The sequence below is a fragment of the Coturnix japonica genome, chromosome 4 (assembly GCF_054131305.1).
Source record: "Coturnix japonica strain WE chromosome 4, WE-NBRP24, whole genome shotgun sequence".
NCBI classification, from domain to species: domain Eukaryota; kingdom Metazoa; phylum Chordata; class Aves; order Galliformes; family Phasianidae; genus Coturnix; species Coturnix japonica.
The window spans coordinates 66862949-66878439 of NC_140666.1; the positions used below are offsets into that span (position 1 = coordinate 66862949).

Consider the following 15491-nt stretch of genomic DNA (forward strand, 5'->3'; position numbering starts at 1 on the left):
GCTATACATGTTAGAAATTGTCCTTTAAGGAAGGCAGAATATGGCTTTTTATTGGCTTTTACTTTATAGTCGTGTACTGTGAATTGAAACAAAAAACTGAGCGTATTCCTGCTTGCGCACTAATCAAGGCCTTCCCTGCACTAAGAACACAGTCCCAGTTTAACTAAGGACATATTCTAAGTCATCTTTATGAAAAGTAAGCTAGAGAACAAAGTAAAATCCAAGGACAGCACACCAAAGTCAAGTTAAGGGATATTGGTAAGGAGAGGGTTTTCTTGGGGGCAGTGAGAGAGGGAGGAGGAGTACTTTGAGTTACAAATCTATTAAACGTCATTGAAGTCCTTGACCAGGACAAATTTGCAACGTTAATCTTGGAACAAGTGTGATTCCTGTTAACTTTTTGCAAAATTCTCTGGAAAATACTTTTGGCAGTAATGCCGTGTGCTGAAACTGATGTTCTTTTTAACAAGGTCTTTGAAAGTCCTCTGCTGTGCAGGTGGAAGCCTGGTTAAGGAAGGGAATCCTGCCCGTCCCAGCTCAGCTGGGTCTGTGTGTGGAATTTGTTAGGAGAATGGAAGTAAATGGAGAAGAAAACTTGCTTTTCCGATACTTCCCCCTTACTGACCACTATTAAAGCTCACTTAGTGATGCCAAAATAATCACCATTATATGTGTAGAATTTTTACTTCATTTTCTGTCTAGTGGAATTACTTGTTGTTTCCAATTAGCTACTCTTTCTAATATCTGTAGACAGTATAGCATATCAAATAACATTATCTACGTTTTCTATGCATCCCGTTCATTGCAATATAGATTTTAAAGGCTTTCTAGCAAGCTATTGGTATCCTGTCCTACACTGCAAATCTTACTGGAGCAAACTGGACATGGCAGTATTTGAATGGGAATTTTCTGAGGAGCATGGATATGCTACAGGTTATAATTTGCTATGTAGTATATTTAACTTTCACTTAATCTCAAAAACTCCGTATGGGTTTAGTAGATCCTCCATTCTCAGAGGCAGGAATAGTATTGTTAATGTTTTAATTGTCTAAATGCCTTTTTTTGTTTTAATTAATCATATTTCTATATACATTACCTGCGGAATAGACTGGGAAAGATATTTGTGTAGTAATTATTTGACCCCTTATGATATTTTACCAGCACATTGATGCTGCATGTGCTGCGTGGTTAAACATTCCTGAGTACTTTCAGAGACACACACTGCATGTAAATGTGCTAACACTTTATCTTCAGTTAAGATTGGTGTAAGTTTATAGGCCATTCTATGCTGCTAGATGTGGACAGCCCTGTTTGGTTATATGCCCCAACCCTCACTACTGCAGGAAAAGGAGGATGGAGGCCTGTGCGTTTGGTGGCTGTTGAATCTGCTCTGCTTTTATGTAACTTCCTGCATGGTGATTTCCGGAACATGAAGGCAGATTTATGTTGTAAGTTGAAATCCCTGAAATCTAATGCTCATTTAACAAAATGCAGCTCAACCCTAGCTCTTATTTCTGGATGTAGAGTAAGCAATTGGAATGAGATAACATAAGGAGTGGGAAAAACAGGAGGGAAGCGGTTCTGAAGTGTTTAGTAAAGGCAGATATTTCAGAACAGCCATTATGTCCAATGGAGTTTAATTCCATCATGTTAACCTACCCATGGGGTGAGAGTGAAACTCTAATTTTTTCTTCTCATTGCCTTTAGATAAGTTGTCCATGTAGGTATGATACAGCTCTCCAGTTATTTTCACAGGATTGCTCTTAATTGGCTTGACTGCCTGTACCTCACAGTAGAGCCTGATGCATGGAGGGAGGCTTGTATGTGACACAGGAGGGCTGGATAAAACAGATTGTCTTGCCTGCTCTTTCTGCTATGTCTCACATTCATGTTCTTGATCTTAAGGGGGGAAAAAAAAGCAGCAGCAGCAACAACAAAACAGAACAACTTAGAAGTTGTTTGGAGGGGCTTTTTATCAGGTTACAACTTACGGCTGGACAACTCATTTGAGCACAATTGCTTGTGCCAACACAAAGGTTGCTCCAGGAGAAAGGTGGGAGTCTGGAGGAAAGTGCCATTTAAGCAACAGTGGTGATTGTGGATCCACCAAGAATGCAAGTACTTCTGCTCAGTGAAGCCCATTCTCCATGCGTTTGGCCCAATATAGTTTGGTCTACCAGGAAATCTGAATGGGGCATTCAGAATGCAGAGTAATAGCCCTATCAAAGGCACATAAAGTGAGCCATTTGTATCAGCGAATAAGTGTGGTTTAGAGGTGAACTGAACACTTAATATAGATCAGAGTGGTGACTGCAATGTTTATCTGCTATACAACAAAAAAATGAATATTTGTAAACTGGGAAGGAAACAGGTTTGTCCTTATGCTAGACTGAATGGTCCTCCTGCAAAAGCATGTGTATTTGAGAAGGGAGAAGAGCAAACATCTCTGTTTTTTATATGGTTGCTGTTACTCCCATCATTCCTTGATATTGGTTTTGATATTTCAGCTGGATCATTTCTATGATGTAATTTGTATTAGATTATCAGGAGCAGTTATATGTGAACAACTTGGTCTGGCCATGTTGCTTAACAGGAACCATACTGTGGTTCCTAAGAACCTGCTTCTAAGCAGCTGTACTTCCCAGACCCTTTCAGTTTTCCTGCAGTGCTCTCACACCTAACAATTAGCACATGTCAGTACCCCAGGTTCCATTCAACTTTCTTGTGAGTGTGCCTAGACTAAATATTGTGTGATTATCACAAGGCTAAAGCAGAGCAGAACCATAGCACAAGCTCAAGTGCATGTAAAAATACTCTCAAAGGATTAGAGTATTGGCTTAAGTAATCACTATTTTCAAGGGACTTTTATTGAGAAAGCCTTCATTTTGGTGATACTCTATTTGGCCCATTGTCATTACCCTGGGTGATACTGTCTAAAGGAGACAGACAACGGCTTTAGGCAACTGGAATTCTAAATGCAACATTCGTGTTATTTTGTCTCTAACCAGAAAGTGATGTTGAATCACAACCATAGCTGCAATGAAGGGCTTTCCTTACGCCACTTGGATTTATCTGTCTAATCTTCCTATATATTCAAGTCAATTAACTGTTAGGAATAAGTGGAAATGGCAAGTAAATACTAGATGATGCCAAATGCCCCTATACATTTGATCTTGCACTGCTACTGACTGAGAATAAATGCGAATGGCAAAAAAGACTGACGAAGAATGTTAAAACAGCTTTAAAAAACAAGTTATGCTTTGTAGTCACAAAGCAGAATACACAAAAGCAGATTCACCTTCGTTGCACATTTGTTGGTGAGGTAAATCCTGCTCACTGGCAATTGCAGACACGTTTTCTGAGGGAAAAAAAAACACAACACCTTCTCCTTAGAAAGCTACATGCTCTTGCTTTGTGCCTTTACCCTTTAGTGTTGATGTGAACCATTTCCATATATAGATTGCAAATGCATTCTCCAGTTACGTGCTCTGAGCTACTGAGAATTCAGTCATTTGCCTGCATGCTTTTGTGCAGTTCTCACCTGAACTATACCTTTTAAATGCTTGTTTCTTGAAAGATCTGCTTATTTTAATGAATAAAATAAATATATCTTTTTTATTTTCTGAGGGAGGAGAAATGATTTGGGGGTGCAGCTGGGGTGATAGCAAAGCTTTGGAAAGACTGCAATCCTCAGAGTGCATTAGTCAGAACTTTAAGTGAAGTTTGTCTTCTTTGTCATACAGCCTTCCTAAAGTTGCGCTTTCTTCTGTGAGGGCAAACTCAGTACGTCACATCTAACATTTGAGCTGCTCCAACTTAGGGCTGGCACAGCTGAGAACTTACTGGGCTGCTTCTGTTCACTACCTACACAGAATACAGTTTGCTTTTTCTTTTTTTCAGCTGAGCTAGTTCTGTAGCTAGTTAGTGTAGGGTTGTTAGAGTTAGGGTTCTGGTTAGGCTGCGGTTGGACTTGATGATCTTCAAGGTCTTTTCCAACCTGGGTAATTCTATGATTCCTGTCCTATTAGCAAAGTGAACTGATTTGTAGGGGATCCGGGAAGAAAAAAGAGGGGATCTTGTTGCAGTGAGTTATCAAATTAGCTTCAGTTTCTTTATGCAGCGTTAACCTTGCACTCATGGAATGGTACAGTTATCATGAACATTTCTTACTTGCTGGGGTGGTCATATTTGATGGGTTGAAATGTTAAGTGTAGATGTTTTATTTGATCAGAGTAGTATTTGCTTTCAGTTTAGCCTGTTACTTGTATCACATAGGTGAGCCAAGGCATGCAGGGAGAAGTTATATCTTTTATTAGACTGATGCCGCTTCTAAAATCTCACTGTTAAGGATTGTGATAGAAACTCACACCTTTTTCAGTTTAAATAACTGAAGGTGAAAAAATCAAAAGGGAGCAACCATGTATTCATGTAGGTGACCTTCTCTTACAAAAAAGTCTGTTTAATTTCTTACCATTGGAATCTTTTTGCATGCTAATTTGGTAGAAAGTTCATTAAACCAACCTGTTGCATGGCTGATGGATGTGCATACAGCTGTGTTCTGTTGAGGTCTTGCATTTCTTCCTGCTTACAAAGCCTTTCTAATAGTAACTTTTTGCCTTCTGTTACTGTGTTCACTCTCTCTGTTAATAGTTTCTGAAACTGGAATATGGTGTTTTCAGAAGCACTTTTCTTAAGTGGAATGGGCGACATCTCTGTGGACAAAAGCAAAGTATTTAGTTAGAGTGCACAAGTCAATGAACTGCTGACACAGAAGTTTAGCACATGCTAGATTTTCCTAATACTGGCCTTGGAGTACCCTCTTTTGGCAGGCATTACCTAGTGTTGCATAAGGGGACATTGTATAATGACTAGTAGGAAAGTAGACCTTGTGAAAATCATCATGCTACTCACTTGTATTTGAAAATTTTAGCTTTACCAAACTACTGCCTTCTGTGAGACAGTTATCTAGGTGACAATATATGAAAGTGCATTTAATCACATAAAATTAGTCTTTTTGGGGTTAGTTTGTAACAGTGCACTGAGCAGCTTGAATTCAAAATAAGGGGGATCCTCCCAAATGCTAGCTTAGTTATTCCTCATTGTTGGAGTTTTTGATCATTTAGGGTTTGCCAATTTTGACAGGAATGAAAATAGCTCCCCTACTTTTCTATATCAGATTACATATCATATATTTTTGTCCATCCATTTTTCTTTCACAGTGATTCTGTAACATACTTCCTTGAGAATAGCTGTCTTAACCTGTTTTTCTCTTGTGCAATTTTAAGCACAAAATTTCTCATCTACTGACTACATAGTATAGTATGAAGAAACCATGACTGTGATACCGTCATTATTTTCCTCTGAGCAGCCCAGGTTATTCAAACAGCTTCCTCTTTAACTTTTCCTTACATTTGATTCTTTTAATCCAAGAATTACTTCCTGATGTTTTCCTCATTATTATCACAGACGAGGACTCAAAGGAGTCCTCTTTTTTCTCCACTTTTTCCCTCTGGCTCACATTTTTCTCTTACAGATCATTGGTGGTACAGGAAGAATGGGGCTGGTATTAAGTTCTAGGATTGATTTTTTCTTAAGTGTGAATTAGTATATGGCATACAATTAACACTAATGTATAGGTGCTTTAAAAAGTCGGAGGCTCTTACCATCATTCCATGTTTTTCTCTTTATACCCAAGGATCCTGTGTTTGCTGTAACGTCTCCCACTGAAACTTAAGAGAGAAGGAAGTTGACTTAAGTATTTTGCAGAGATTCTAAAAACATAGTCACAAACCAAAATGCCTTAATACTGTAAAAGCAAATACATTGTGACAAGTGAATTGGAGCAGTAGGAGTCTACTAGAAAAGTTAGGCACTGGACTGGTATGCAAAACAAAGGTGGAGACACGTGTGTTTGCTTGACAGATGCTTCAGCAAAGCTTATAATTAAAGCATCTTCTACAAATGGCTGTTGTTTTCCCTTATTCTGCAGCAGTGTTCACAGCACATGCTACACAGCTATTTTACAGCACAGCAAAATAGAAAGCAACCAGTTTGGCTCATTTATTTTTGGTGCTGAAAAATTCCATTTAGAGTAGAAATGAGCAGTACAGTCTGCAGTTTCTAGATTTGGAAGAAAATGAAAGTTTTAAGAATATCATTTAGAGTAAGAACAAGGGAGCTGGGAAACAGTGTCATTTTGTAACTGTATGGACTTATTTCCAGCCACAACTGATGGCACTGCAAGATGGTGCCACTGGATACCTCACTAGGGCTCTGATTCATGAGTGAGCACAGCTGCCTTAAGGATGGCTTCAGCCATTTCTATTTAGGCTGTCCGTGTGACCTCTGCTACCAAAGTTCTTCAAGTTTTCAAATATTTGCAACATTGCAAATTATTATCTAACATGTAGACAAAAATCATAATTCTAGTTTATCGTAATTCACTGAGCACTAAGATGCTTTGGCAGACTTGCTTCTACATAATCTACCTGACTGCTTTGACTCTCTGGGGCACCTGCCCCTGCTCCAGGCAGGTAATAATTACGAGTGCTGAAATATATATCACAGCCCTGGATTTTTTTCTCTCCTGGCTGGTGTGAATTGAAATAATGAAATCTGTTTGGAGCTCTTGCACTTAGTATCAGCTTGCAGCCCTTTGTCCTTAAGTGCTTTATGTGCCTGTTGGATGACCACTAAAACCTGTCATATTTTTCTAGCACCATTTCACTGTATGTCACTTGAGATTCCTGAAGCACAAAGACTCTCCAGTAACACTGAGCACTTCACGTATTTGTACTTTTTGTTAATTTTCTTAATTCTAAACTCCTCCAAAGACCACTTTGAGTATTGCCTATTTGACTGGGCATAGAATCAAATAAAGGTAGTATCATAGAATATCCTGAGCTGAAGGAGACCCACAAAGATCATCGAGTCCAGATACATGCTCTTTAGTTATTTTCCCTCCTCGTTATGATCATGTATTTCACCCCTAGAACATGGGTCAAACAGGCAACTTTAGCATTCTGTTTAAGTGCTTTATCTCATTATTGAAGTTTTTAGTACCTGATAGGAGGCTTGAACTTTCACATCCCCAGCCTGATGGACCTAGAGGCTGTCTTCTTAAGATACAGTCAACTTCATCATAAAATCTCATTTTTCTCCTGGGATTACCAAGATGTTCATTTTCTTTCTGCAGTGCACGATATTCATATTTTAGGTTCTTGTACTTCGTGCGACATTGTTTCCAGTCTCTGTCTATTCCACGTTTCATTAACCTTCTGGCAATTTCCTCAAATATTTCTTTATTTCTTGTCGCCCCTTCAAGCATTTGCTGTATCTTTTCATCTGACCATATATTTATCAGAGCTCTGACTTCATTGTCGCTCCAGTGTTTTCCTGCTCCAGTATCATTAACTGTAATAACTTTAAAGTGATTTTGTGCTCCTTCCAAGGGGATATGATTATCTGAAAATATAATGAAGCAACTGAATACTGCTGAGTTATACATACATTAAAATGTAATTGTAGTTGATGATTAAGTAACAAGCTGAAGGATTAATTAATATTTATAATAATTCTCTGGATGCAAAAATCTTTCGGTTTTGCAATATTAATATCCATATATGCTTATGTTTCTTTCTAAGTGTGCAAGATGCATATATAATCTCCTGTCCTTGGAAACCATCAAAAATTCCACATTTTGTCACTGTGATTTTGTTGCTGTTGTCAAACACAAGACAGATGTGTCTGAGTGCTATGTGCAGGATGCCAGTAGGCTTAAAGCTTTAAAAGCAACAGTTTGTCAGCAGTTGTAAGAAATTAGCTTTCCAGTGTTCTGCTGAATTAGAATGGAGAGAAGAAATATTATTCAAATAACCATGCAGTACAAACCTTCACTGAAATATTAATGCAAGTTTTGCTCATGACAGAGAATAAACATAAGAAACTACATTTTGGGTGCAGTGCTAAGACTAGGCAGGAGACAAAAGCAAATAAAGTAGCGTTTACGGTAGAGATTTGATTGATCCAGTTTGGTCCTGAAATTACAATGCCATTTTGTTTCAGCATAAATGCATGGAAGTTAATGCTCACCTGTCTCAGGTATCTGCTTTGCTAGTGGTGTACATGATCTGTCTTCTGAGGTAGAGCTTATGGAATCATCATCTACAGAAACACACATGTTTGAAGAAAGTAGACATAGGCAAATTAATCACTGAGAATATTCCCATTTTCTGCAGGTAGCGCCTGTCTTAATTAACAATGTTGTAACCCATTAGTCTTAGAGGGTTTTAAATAAGTCTTTTCCTACGTGCCTCCCTAAATCAAATTATCTATTAGCATATCTCATAACCTTTATCTTTGTTTCTGCTGCCATGTTCCCCCAAAAGATAACTGGATGCTGCACACAAGTTTAAATACTTAATTAAATATGTAGGTGTACATCAATGGTTTGTTTCTTCCTTATAGGTCGATTTGCATAACATGTTTGTGTGCGTTGACTGGCACAGGTGCTCCATCCATTTTTGGGTGCCATCTGTGCAGGCGTGCTCTTACAGGTTTACTCACACCTAGTAGGGCTTGAACTTTTTGAAAATTAGAATCAGAAATTACTTAAAAATCCTTAAAATAAATAAATAAATGAATAAAAATGTTTGTGGGTAACTTGGGTTAGCAGCAAGAAAAACTGTTCTGTAAATATCTATTTCATGATCAGTTATCCCATAATTCTTAAGACAATTCTTGCATCTTCAGCTCTTGGAAGTACAACCTTGAACCCAAAGGGTTCTGGTTCTAGCATACCTGGTCTAGAGGGACGTATTCCTGCCTATAGTGGGGGGTTGGAACTAGATGATCTTAAAGGTCCCTTCCAAATCAAACCATTCTATGATTCTACTCTGAAACTATTTTTTATTATTATTATTATTATTATTATTATTATTATTATTATTATTATTATTATTATTATTATTATTATTTTATTAAACTATGACGTAAGAAAGATGGCTTTCCTTTCACCAAATGTTCATTCTCTCAACCACGCACTCTAATCTCACTGTGCTTCTGGCAGTGGCATTTGCTTCTGACCTAAGTGATTGCTGTCTTCAGTGGATATTATGTGACAAGAAAAGGGAATTGGTGTGTCTAAAGCAATCATTTGTATTTTGTGTCACTGTGGGTGAACTCTTCTCTTTGCATTAGGGTGGCCTTGCTATGCCTCTGAACTTTCAGGGACATGGTCTTACTTTATCCTTAATGTAATTTGTGTTTTCGGTGTTACTGCTGTCATGGCATTGCTCTGGTGTTGTCCCCAGTGTCATACTCCTTACAGTTATGTAAACAGTTGTAAAAGCTGTGTTGGACAGGAGGTCTGAACAACCAATTTCAGATAACACAATTGCCAAGGACAGCTTCTTGCATGGATTGCAGAAATGCTGATGCATACAATGGAAATTTTCTTATGGTATAAACTTTCAGTCTAAGAGGGGAAAGGATTTTCATTCCAGGATCACAGCATTCAGTTTTTTTATTCTTTCATTTAAATTCTGGGTATAAACAGTTATACTGTAAAAGTAGAATTTGGTCCAGGTTGCTTTTTTTTTTTTCCACTCTGAAATCAAACGAAAGCAGGTTTTATCATAAGTAGAACGAGTATAACGTGTGGGAGTAACATATGAATCATAGGAATCTGCGGTTCCCATTGAGGTAGAAGATGCTGTTACAAACACAGTTTTCACATACCTATATCAATTGTCTCCTTCTTTATTTGTGTAGCTTCCAGTGCTGCTATGGTGGAACTGCTGAAGTCCTCCTCATCTTCAATGATTTCTGCAACAAAGATTTAAGAGTTCTTAGTAACTACGCAGTCCCTAAGTTATGTCTGTAGGACTACCAACTTGACGGTGTCTGTAATTATAACTATTGCTAGAGATTTCATCTCTTAATTTAAATTAAGACTGTCACTTCTTGATAACACTGGGCTTCAAAAGCCTTGTGTAAGCAGTTATAACATAACTCCAGAACATCATGCGACAACTTGTCACGGTAAGTTTATGGATGAAAAGTGCAAACTCTTAAGTTAGTAAAATCTGGATCAGGATGTTTAGAATTGTTCTCTGATCATGGTTGTAAGTAACACAGTAACTGATAAGCGGGTATGCAGCAGAGCAGGCAAGAGGTGACTTTTGCAAGGGGTCTTTCCATACCCACTGAAATACTGAAAGACTCCCAGGTGACTGATGCCAATAGTCACTGAATTAGCCCCATCTGGAACAGGAGTTTTTTCATTGACATCAGGGTGGTCTGCCTGGATAACTGATCTACAGGACTGATTGCTTGCTTGATAGAGACCAAGTTCCTTAAGTTCCATTCCTGTCCTCAAAGTATCCCCCCTGCTGCAGTTGTGGCAGAGCTTACCTCACACTGTTGGGGCCCAGGCTCTGGGCACACTGACAGTAGGTCCATGGGCTCTCCTCCACGGGGAGGAGAGCTCTGCACCTCTGCCATTGGTTCTCCCTTGTTTAATGGGGAACTCCACCCCGTGCCCTCGGACAAATTGGCAGATGATGCAAGTGGACTCTTCAATCATCATTTCGAGGTGAGGAAACCGGTATGCAGAGATTACATGCTGAAGGCCACGCTGCAGATCAATGACAGCAGCTGCTGACTCCCAGCCTCAGTCCATTCAAGAATATTGCCCACAAACATTGAGCAATAGCGCACGATCTATAGCCATTTTATTAAAAATTACCCCCTGAATCAATACAGACTTGTTTGCATCAGACATTCTTTATGATGTGACCAGCATCATGTGCTTTTCTTTCCTTCTTTTTTCTTGTGAGCCAAGAGTGTGTTGGTAGAAAGCCTGGCTTTTTTTCTAAGCCACTTGCCTGAGTTTCTGGGGGAGGGCATGAGAAGAGCACAACTGAGCCAAACAGAACAAACCGTCATTGGTTTCTGGCACATATAAAAGACACTGGCTCCATCCACATTGTTTTATCAAGCTTTAGACAATGCCAGCAAATGTACTTAATCTCTACTTTGCGTTTGGAATGTTGCTCACAAAGCCACCTGAGCAATTCTGTAGCAGTCTCTGCTTTTACTTCCTCAAACTGATAACAAGCTATGTTCTCTTTTCAGTACTGTGCTCACTACTGCTGTTTATCCTGCATTCTGGGCTTATGAGGCAGGATTAGTAATGTCTTCTAGTCCTCACCCTCATCTGTGTCATGTATGACACAAAAGCACATCTACTTCATACCAGCCTAAGACATACGCATTAAAACATTCTCTTTTGACTTTATATCTGCACATTTAAAAATTCTGTGCACATAACAGTCAATATTAAATAAATAAATAAATGCCTTGAGTACATTCTGACTTAAGACCTTAACTTTAAACAACCTTTTCTTAAGTATTCTTAATTGTTTTCTTAACAGCGTACCATGGCAGGGTCACAACTTATCACAAATTTGCCCTTAGAGAGACATACAGTAAAGTAAGCAACGCATCAAAGAAAAACAATAATAATGAGAGGAAAAGTAATTTGTTGGAAACAGAACACATAGATGTTTTTACATCAGTTTTCTGGCCTTCCTTAGAGTCTTGTCTTTGTCTCTACTGTTGTTTCCTGTGGTACTTCAGATTTAAGCAAATACCCATACATAGTTTGTGGTCGTGCTGCAAAGTGACACGTTTGGAACATGTGCTTACGCATACAGACTTTGAATTGGCTCTTCTAAATAGATTTCTGGAATTAGCTGCCCTTAAAAGCAGTCTCATGTTTTATGAAACAGCAGTAAAAGTGAATAAATATGGTTTTATTTCCTGATTGACTTAATATGGGTAACCATTATCAGGACAGAAAAAAGTTTACAGTGACCCTGGGTTTCTTTGCCTGTTTTTGATGGGAGAATGGTTTTGTGACTGGTACAAGGCTCTGGTGCACTCTGCTGGCCAGACATTGAAAGTTCTTCTAGCATAAGGCTTTGAGAGAATGCAGTACAGTTGCAATCTGTCAAAGAATGTGTAAGGATTTGTTTACCTCTGTCTATTCCTTCCCAGGTGGAGATTTGCTACTCTTTAAGTGGCAAATACATTTGCACAGAGCTGAAAAAATAATGAAACATCTAATAACTGAGCACTTGCTCCAAACTGGTGTGTATGTCTTTTGACTAATACTGTCTTAATCTTTTTGCTTGCTGGAGCACGGCATACCTGGCCAGACTGTTCATAAATGATTATCAACGGTGATAATGTCACCATGGTTTTTAACTCAGATGCATGCATAAGATCATAAGAAACACATGTACTGCAGAAGAATCTCATACACCTATGCACTTTTATGCTACTGCAGTTGCTAGAAAGCAGATGTCTCTAGTTCATAGAAACAACTGTGCACCTAACTCTGCCTGCTGTCTCCATGTACAAATTAGGAAGATGCCCCAGCATGAAAATGCACAGCAAGGTTAACTGAATTTCTAAATTCATATTTATGCCCATTTATTTATTTTAGAATTCTTTAAAATAATAATAAGTAAATGAGTATATAGAGATTATAATCATATACTTGTTGAGGAGCAGTTTTCTGTGGAAGTTCTGCTGAGTAGGTAATAGTCCTTAAGAGGTCACTTCCCAAAAGCTATGGATCACCAGAATTCTCTCTATACCGAAGAACCCCTGTAACATGGTATCCCTGCCTGCTTGCCTTTTTCACTATTTATCATAAATACTTTTTACTTAACAGTTTCTCACTCTAAATTCACTCAACTATCAGGGAAAGGCTGGTACCACAACTCGAGGATAAAGGGTGCCCATGATATTGTGGTGTAAGAAACAAGCTTCTGTTTTGCTTTATGTAGTACCTAAAGATTGTACCATAAGCAGCATTAAACACAAAGTAGTTTTTACCATTCATGATAAAATAATTTGATCCTGTATTGTTCGTTTGGAAACAGAGAAAAGGATTTTGGAAGCTGAAATTGCATCTTATCAAAAGTGGGTGCTGGTTTTTTTGCCTATTTTTCCCCACAGAAGTTGGAACAGTAGTCTTCAGAGTGGATAGGCTAAGCTAGAGAAACGTAGAGAAATACTTGCAATTTTATTTGTTGCCTACAAAATCAGATTGCAATTACCCAGAAACAAACAGAAAATGCCAATAAAATACGTATATTTGAAAAGGGAAATGGTAACCATTGTAAGCTATAGCTGCTTAACTGCTACATTAATCCTAAAGGAATATTACAAAGTTAAAAATACACACTCAGAAACGTTGGAAATATACAGTTAATTTTCTCTTAACTAACTGTTTCAGAAGCTTGCAATCCAAGAAGTTTGTAACATTAACACAGCAAGCACTTGAAAACTAAGCCTTATGACAGTTTAGTAGCACTGCTGAGTCTATGCATTATTACAGTGTCGTGATTTTTCCTGTTGATGGGGGAATATGGAGTTTGATGCATTTTACACATTGTCTTGAGTAGGTCTCACTGAATAGCGATTATGATATCTTATATATTTTGTCCATTTCCAGATGAGGAAAATGCACTGTCACAAGCTATTTTTTCCCTAACAAATGCCTCAGGTGTCCATGGTGATCTGGTAAAAGGCTAGTTGCATATTTCTTTGTGAGTAAACTTCAAGTAATAATGAATCTAAATGTGGTGAAGCAAAAATGCTAATAGTCAGAATACCTCAAATTACCTCTCATCATCAACTGTCTCTTTACTTACTTGTCATAGCTGCTTCTTTCCTTATATGAGAAGCTGCCAGATTCTCTGGAGAAGTATTTACAGGAATATCGTCTGACAAGAAGGTTTTAAACTTGACATTAAAACCTTTCAAGTTCACTTTAGACCATTTTAAATTCTGTTGGAAGTACTCCTTAACACCTTATTTATGAGCACATTCTACCTCCTGCTATTGAAGGAGACTATTAGGTCCTCTCTGCCAAGCGGAGACACACCTTTCAGACTTTCATTCATGCCCTTAGATCATTGCTGAACTCCCACTTCCCCCAAAAGTTATGCTTTCAGAAGTAAGCTGTAATGGTTCTTTGTAAAGAGCGTGTGACTTTTGTTTTCAGTGGCCACCACGAGATAGAAAGTGATATCTGAAATAGAAATTCTCACCCCTGGCATGAGTGTTGACAGAATTCTGTTAAATATTGACCAAATCACATTGTGAAAATGAGAATTCTGTATTAGACTATGCACAGGAGATGAATAATTATGTGCTTTGGGGATATGCTGCTTAAGTAAATGCAGTAGTATGTTATGCTCAACTTCCTTAAATCAGCAGCTTCTTCTTTATTTTGTGGGCCCTAAATCTTCAAAAGACTTTAATAGACTGTTTTTATCAAATTCAGCAGAGCTCTTTAAATGTGTACATGTGCCTGTAATAGAATTATGGTTATTACTGTGATATCTACATTTTCTGACTGTTATTACAATGGACACTTATTTTAGAAATCCATCGGAGATTACTAAATTTAGGAACTTATATAAAATAGAAGACTTTTCAGTTTACCTGAGTCAGAAACTTTCTTTATATCTGCAACCTGTAGGTCTTCAGACAAATTACTAACAGAATCCTCTTCACCTGTGTCTCCAGGTATTTCTGTGTAAATAATGCTATGTTAATTAGGGCGTTTCATTTGTCTTCTACAGAAGAACAGCTGTGCTGTGTTAAATCAGATGAGCCATTCAACCTGTGATCCACTTTATGCCAGCAGTCAGTAGTAGATGCATAAACAAAGAGTTTAGAAACAGCAACTGAAAAGTGAAACTTCTTCCAAAACGCTCTGGTAGTTTTTGATCAGACCATCCACTTATCTTAGCATTACATTTTTCTTCACTGACTTCTTCCATTAACCTGCTAGGCTTATATTTTTTGCCATAAAGTCACCCACTGTGTAGGATTCTTACTGTGTAATAAATGGTTTTAATTTTAATTTTAATTTTTAAAGAAGGTGCCTCTTCCTGCATGTACAAACAAGCAACAACAAAAAATTAACTCTTTTGCAGTGTAGGTTCATTGGTCTTTTCTATTTCTGCATTAGTCCGTTCAGTATGAAGTTATCTGTCAATAAGCACAAAACAAATGAGCAACAGTTCTGCCAGGATTCTTTATGGCAGTCGTTCTGCTATTTTTATGATAGCTGTCTCACTAGTTGGGGAGCGTAGCTCAAAAGGCCCCCAAGACTGAATTTATTGGACAACATACGACAACATGATTTTTTGACAGTTGCCTCTAACTGTAGACTTCTTTAGCTCAGTATCTTCATTTGTCCAGTAGCAGTCTGACCATCTCTCTGATCCTTTCTTATCTAAGCTGCAAATGGTCTCTTCAGACTTGATTTTGATTACAATTGTCTCTCCGTATCTCTTCATCTTGTTTCCCTCTTTTTGTTTCCTAGTTTTGTAAAAAAATGCTTGGAGGAAATCACTGAATAATATTAATTGAACTACTGGACAAAAGAGTTGATTTTTACTCCG

General features: G+C 38.0%; 2 protein-coding genes across 7 annotated transcripts in view; one reads left to right on the forward strand and one right to left on the reverse strand.

Annotated features, from left to right (window-relative positions):
* PAICS (phosphoribosylaminoimidazole carboxylase and phosphoribosylaminoimidazolesuccinocarboxamide synthase) overlaps nt 1–15491 on the reverse strand; it is a 32518-nt gene that overhangs the window by 9011 nt on the left and 8016 nt on the right. For 3 of the 6 annotated variants that reach the window (XM_085545418.1, XM_085545417.1, XM_032444232.2), the window contains 6 exons: nt 14524–14613; nt 9739–9825; nt 8092–8163; nt 7063–7464; nt 5664–5729; nt 4522–4712 (listed from right to left, as the gene is read on the reverse strand). In XM_085545418.1, the coding sequence (XP_085401544.1) occupies nt 4522–4712; nt 5664–5729; nt 7063–7464; nt 8092–8163; nt 9739–9825; nt 14524–14613 (908 nt within the window). Of the gene's footprint in view, nt 1–3121; nt 3359–4521; nt 4713–5663; nt 5730–7062; nt 7465–8091; nt 8164–9738; nt 9826–14523; nt 14614–15491 lie in introns of those variants that run through there. The other 3 variants (XM_032444233.2, XM_032444231.2, XM_032444234.2) reach the window with 2 other exon arrangements.
* PPAT (phosphoribosyl pyrophosphate amidotransferase) overlaps nt 1–15491 on the forward strand; it is a 39971-nt gene that overhangs the window by 2207 nt on the left and 22273 nt on the right. The window lies entirely within an intron of this gene.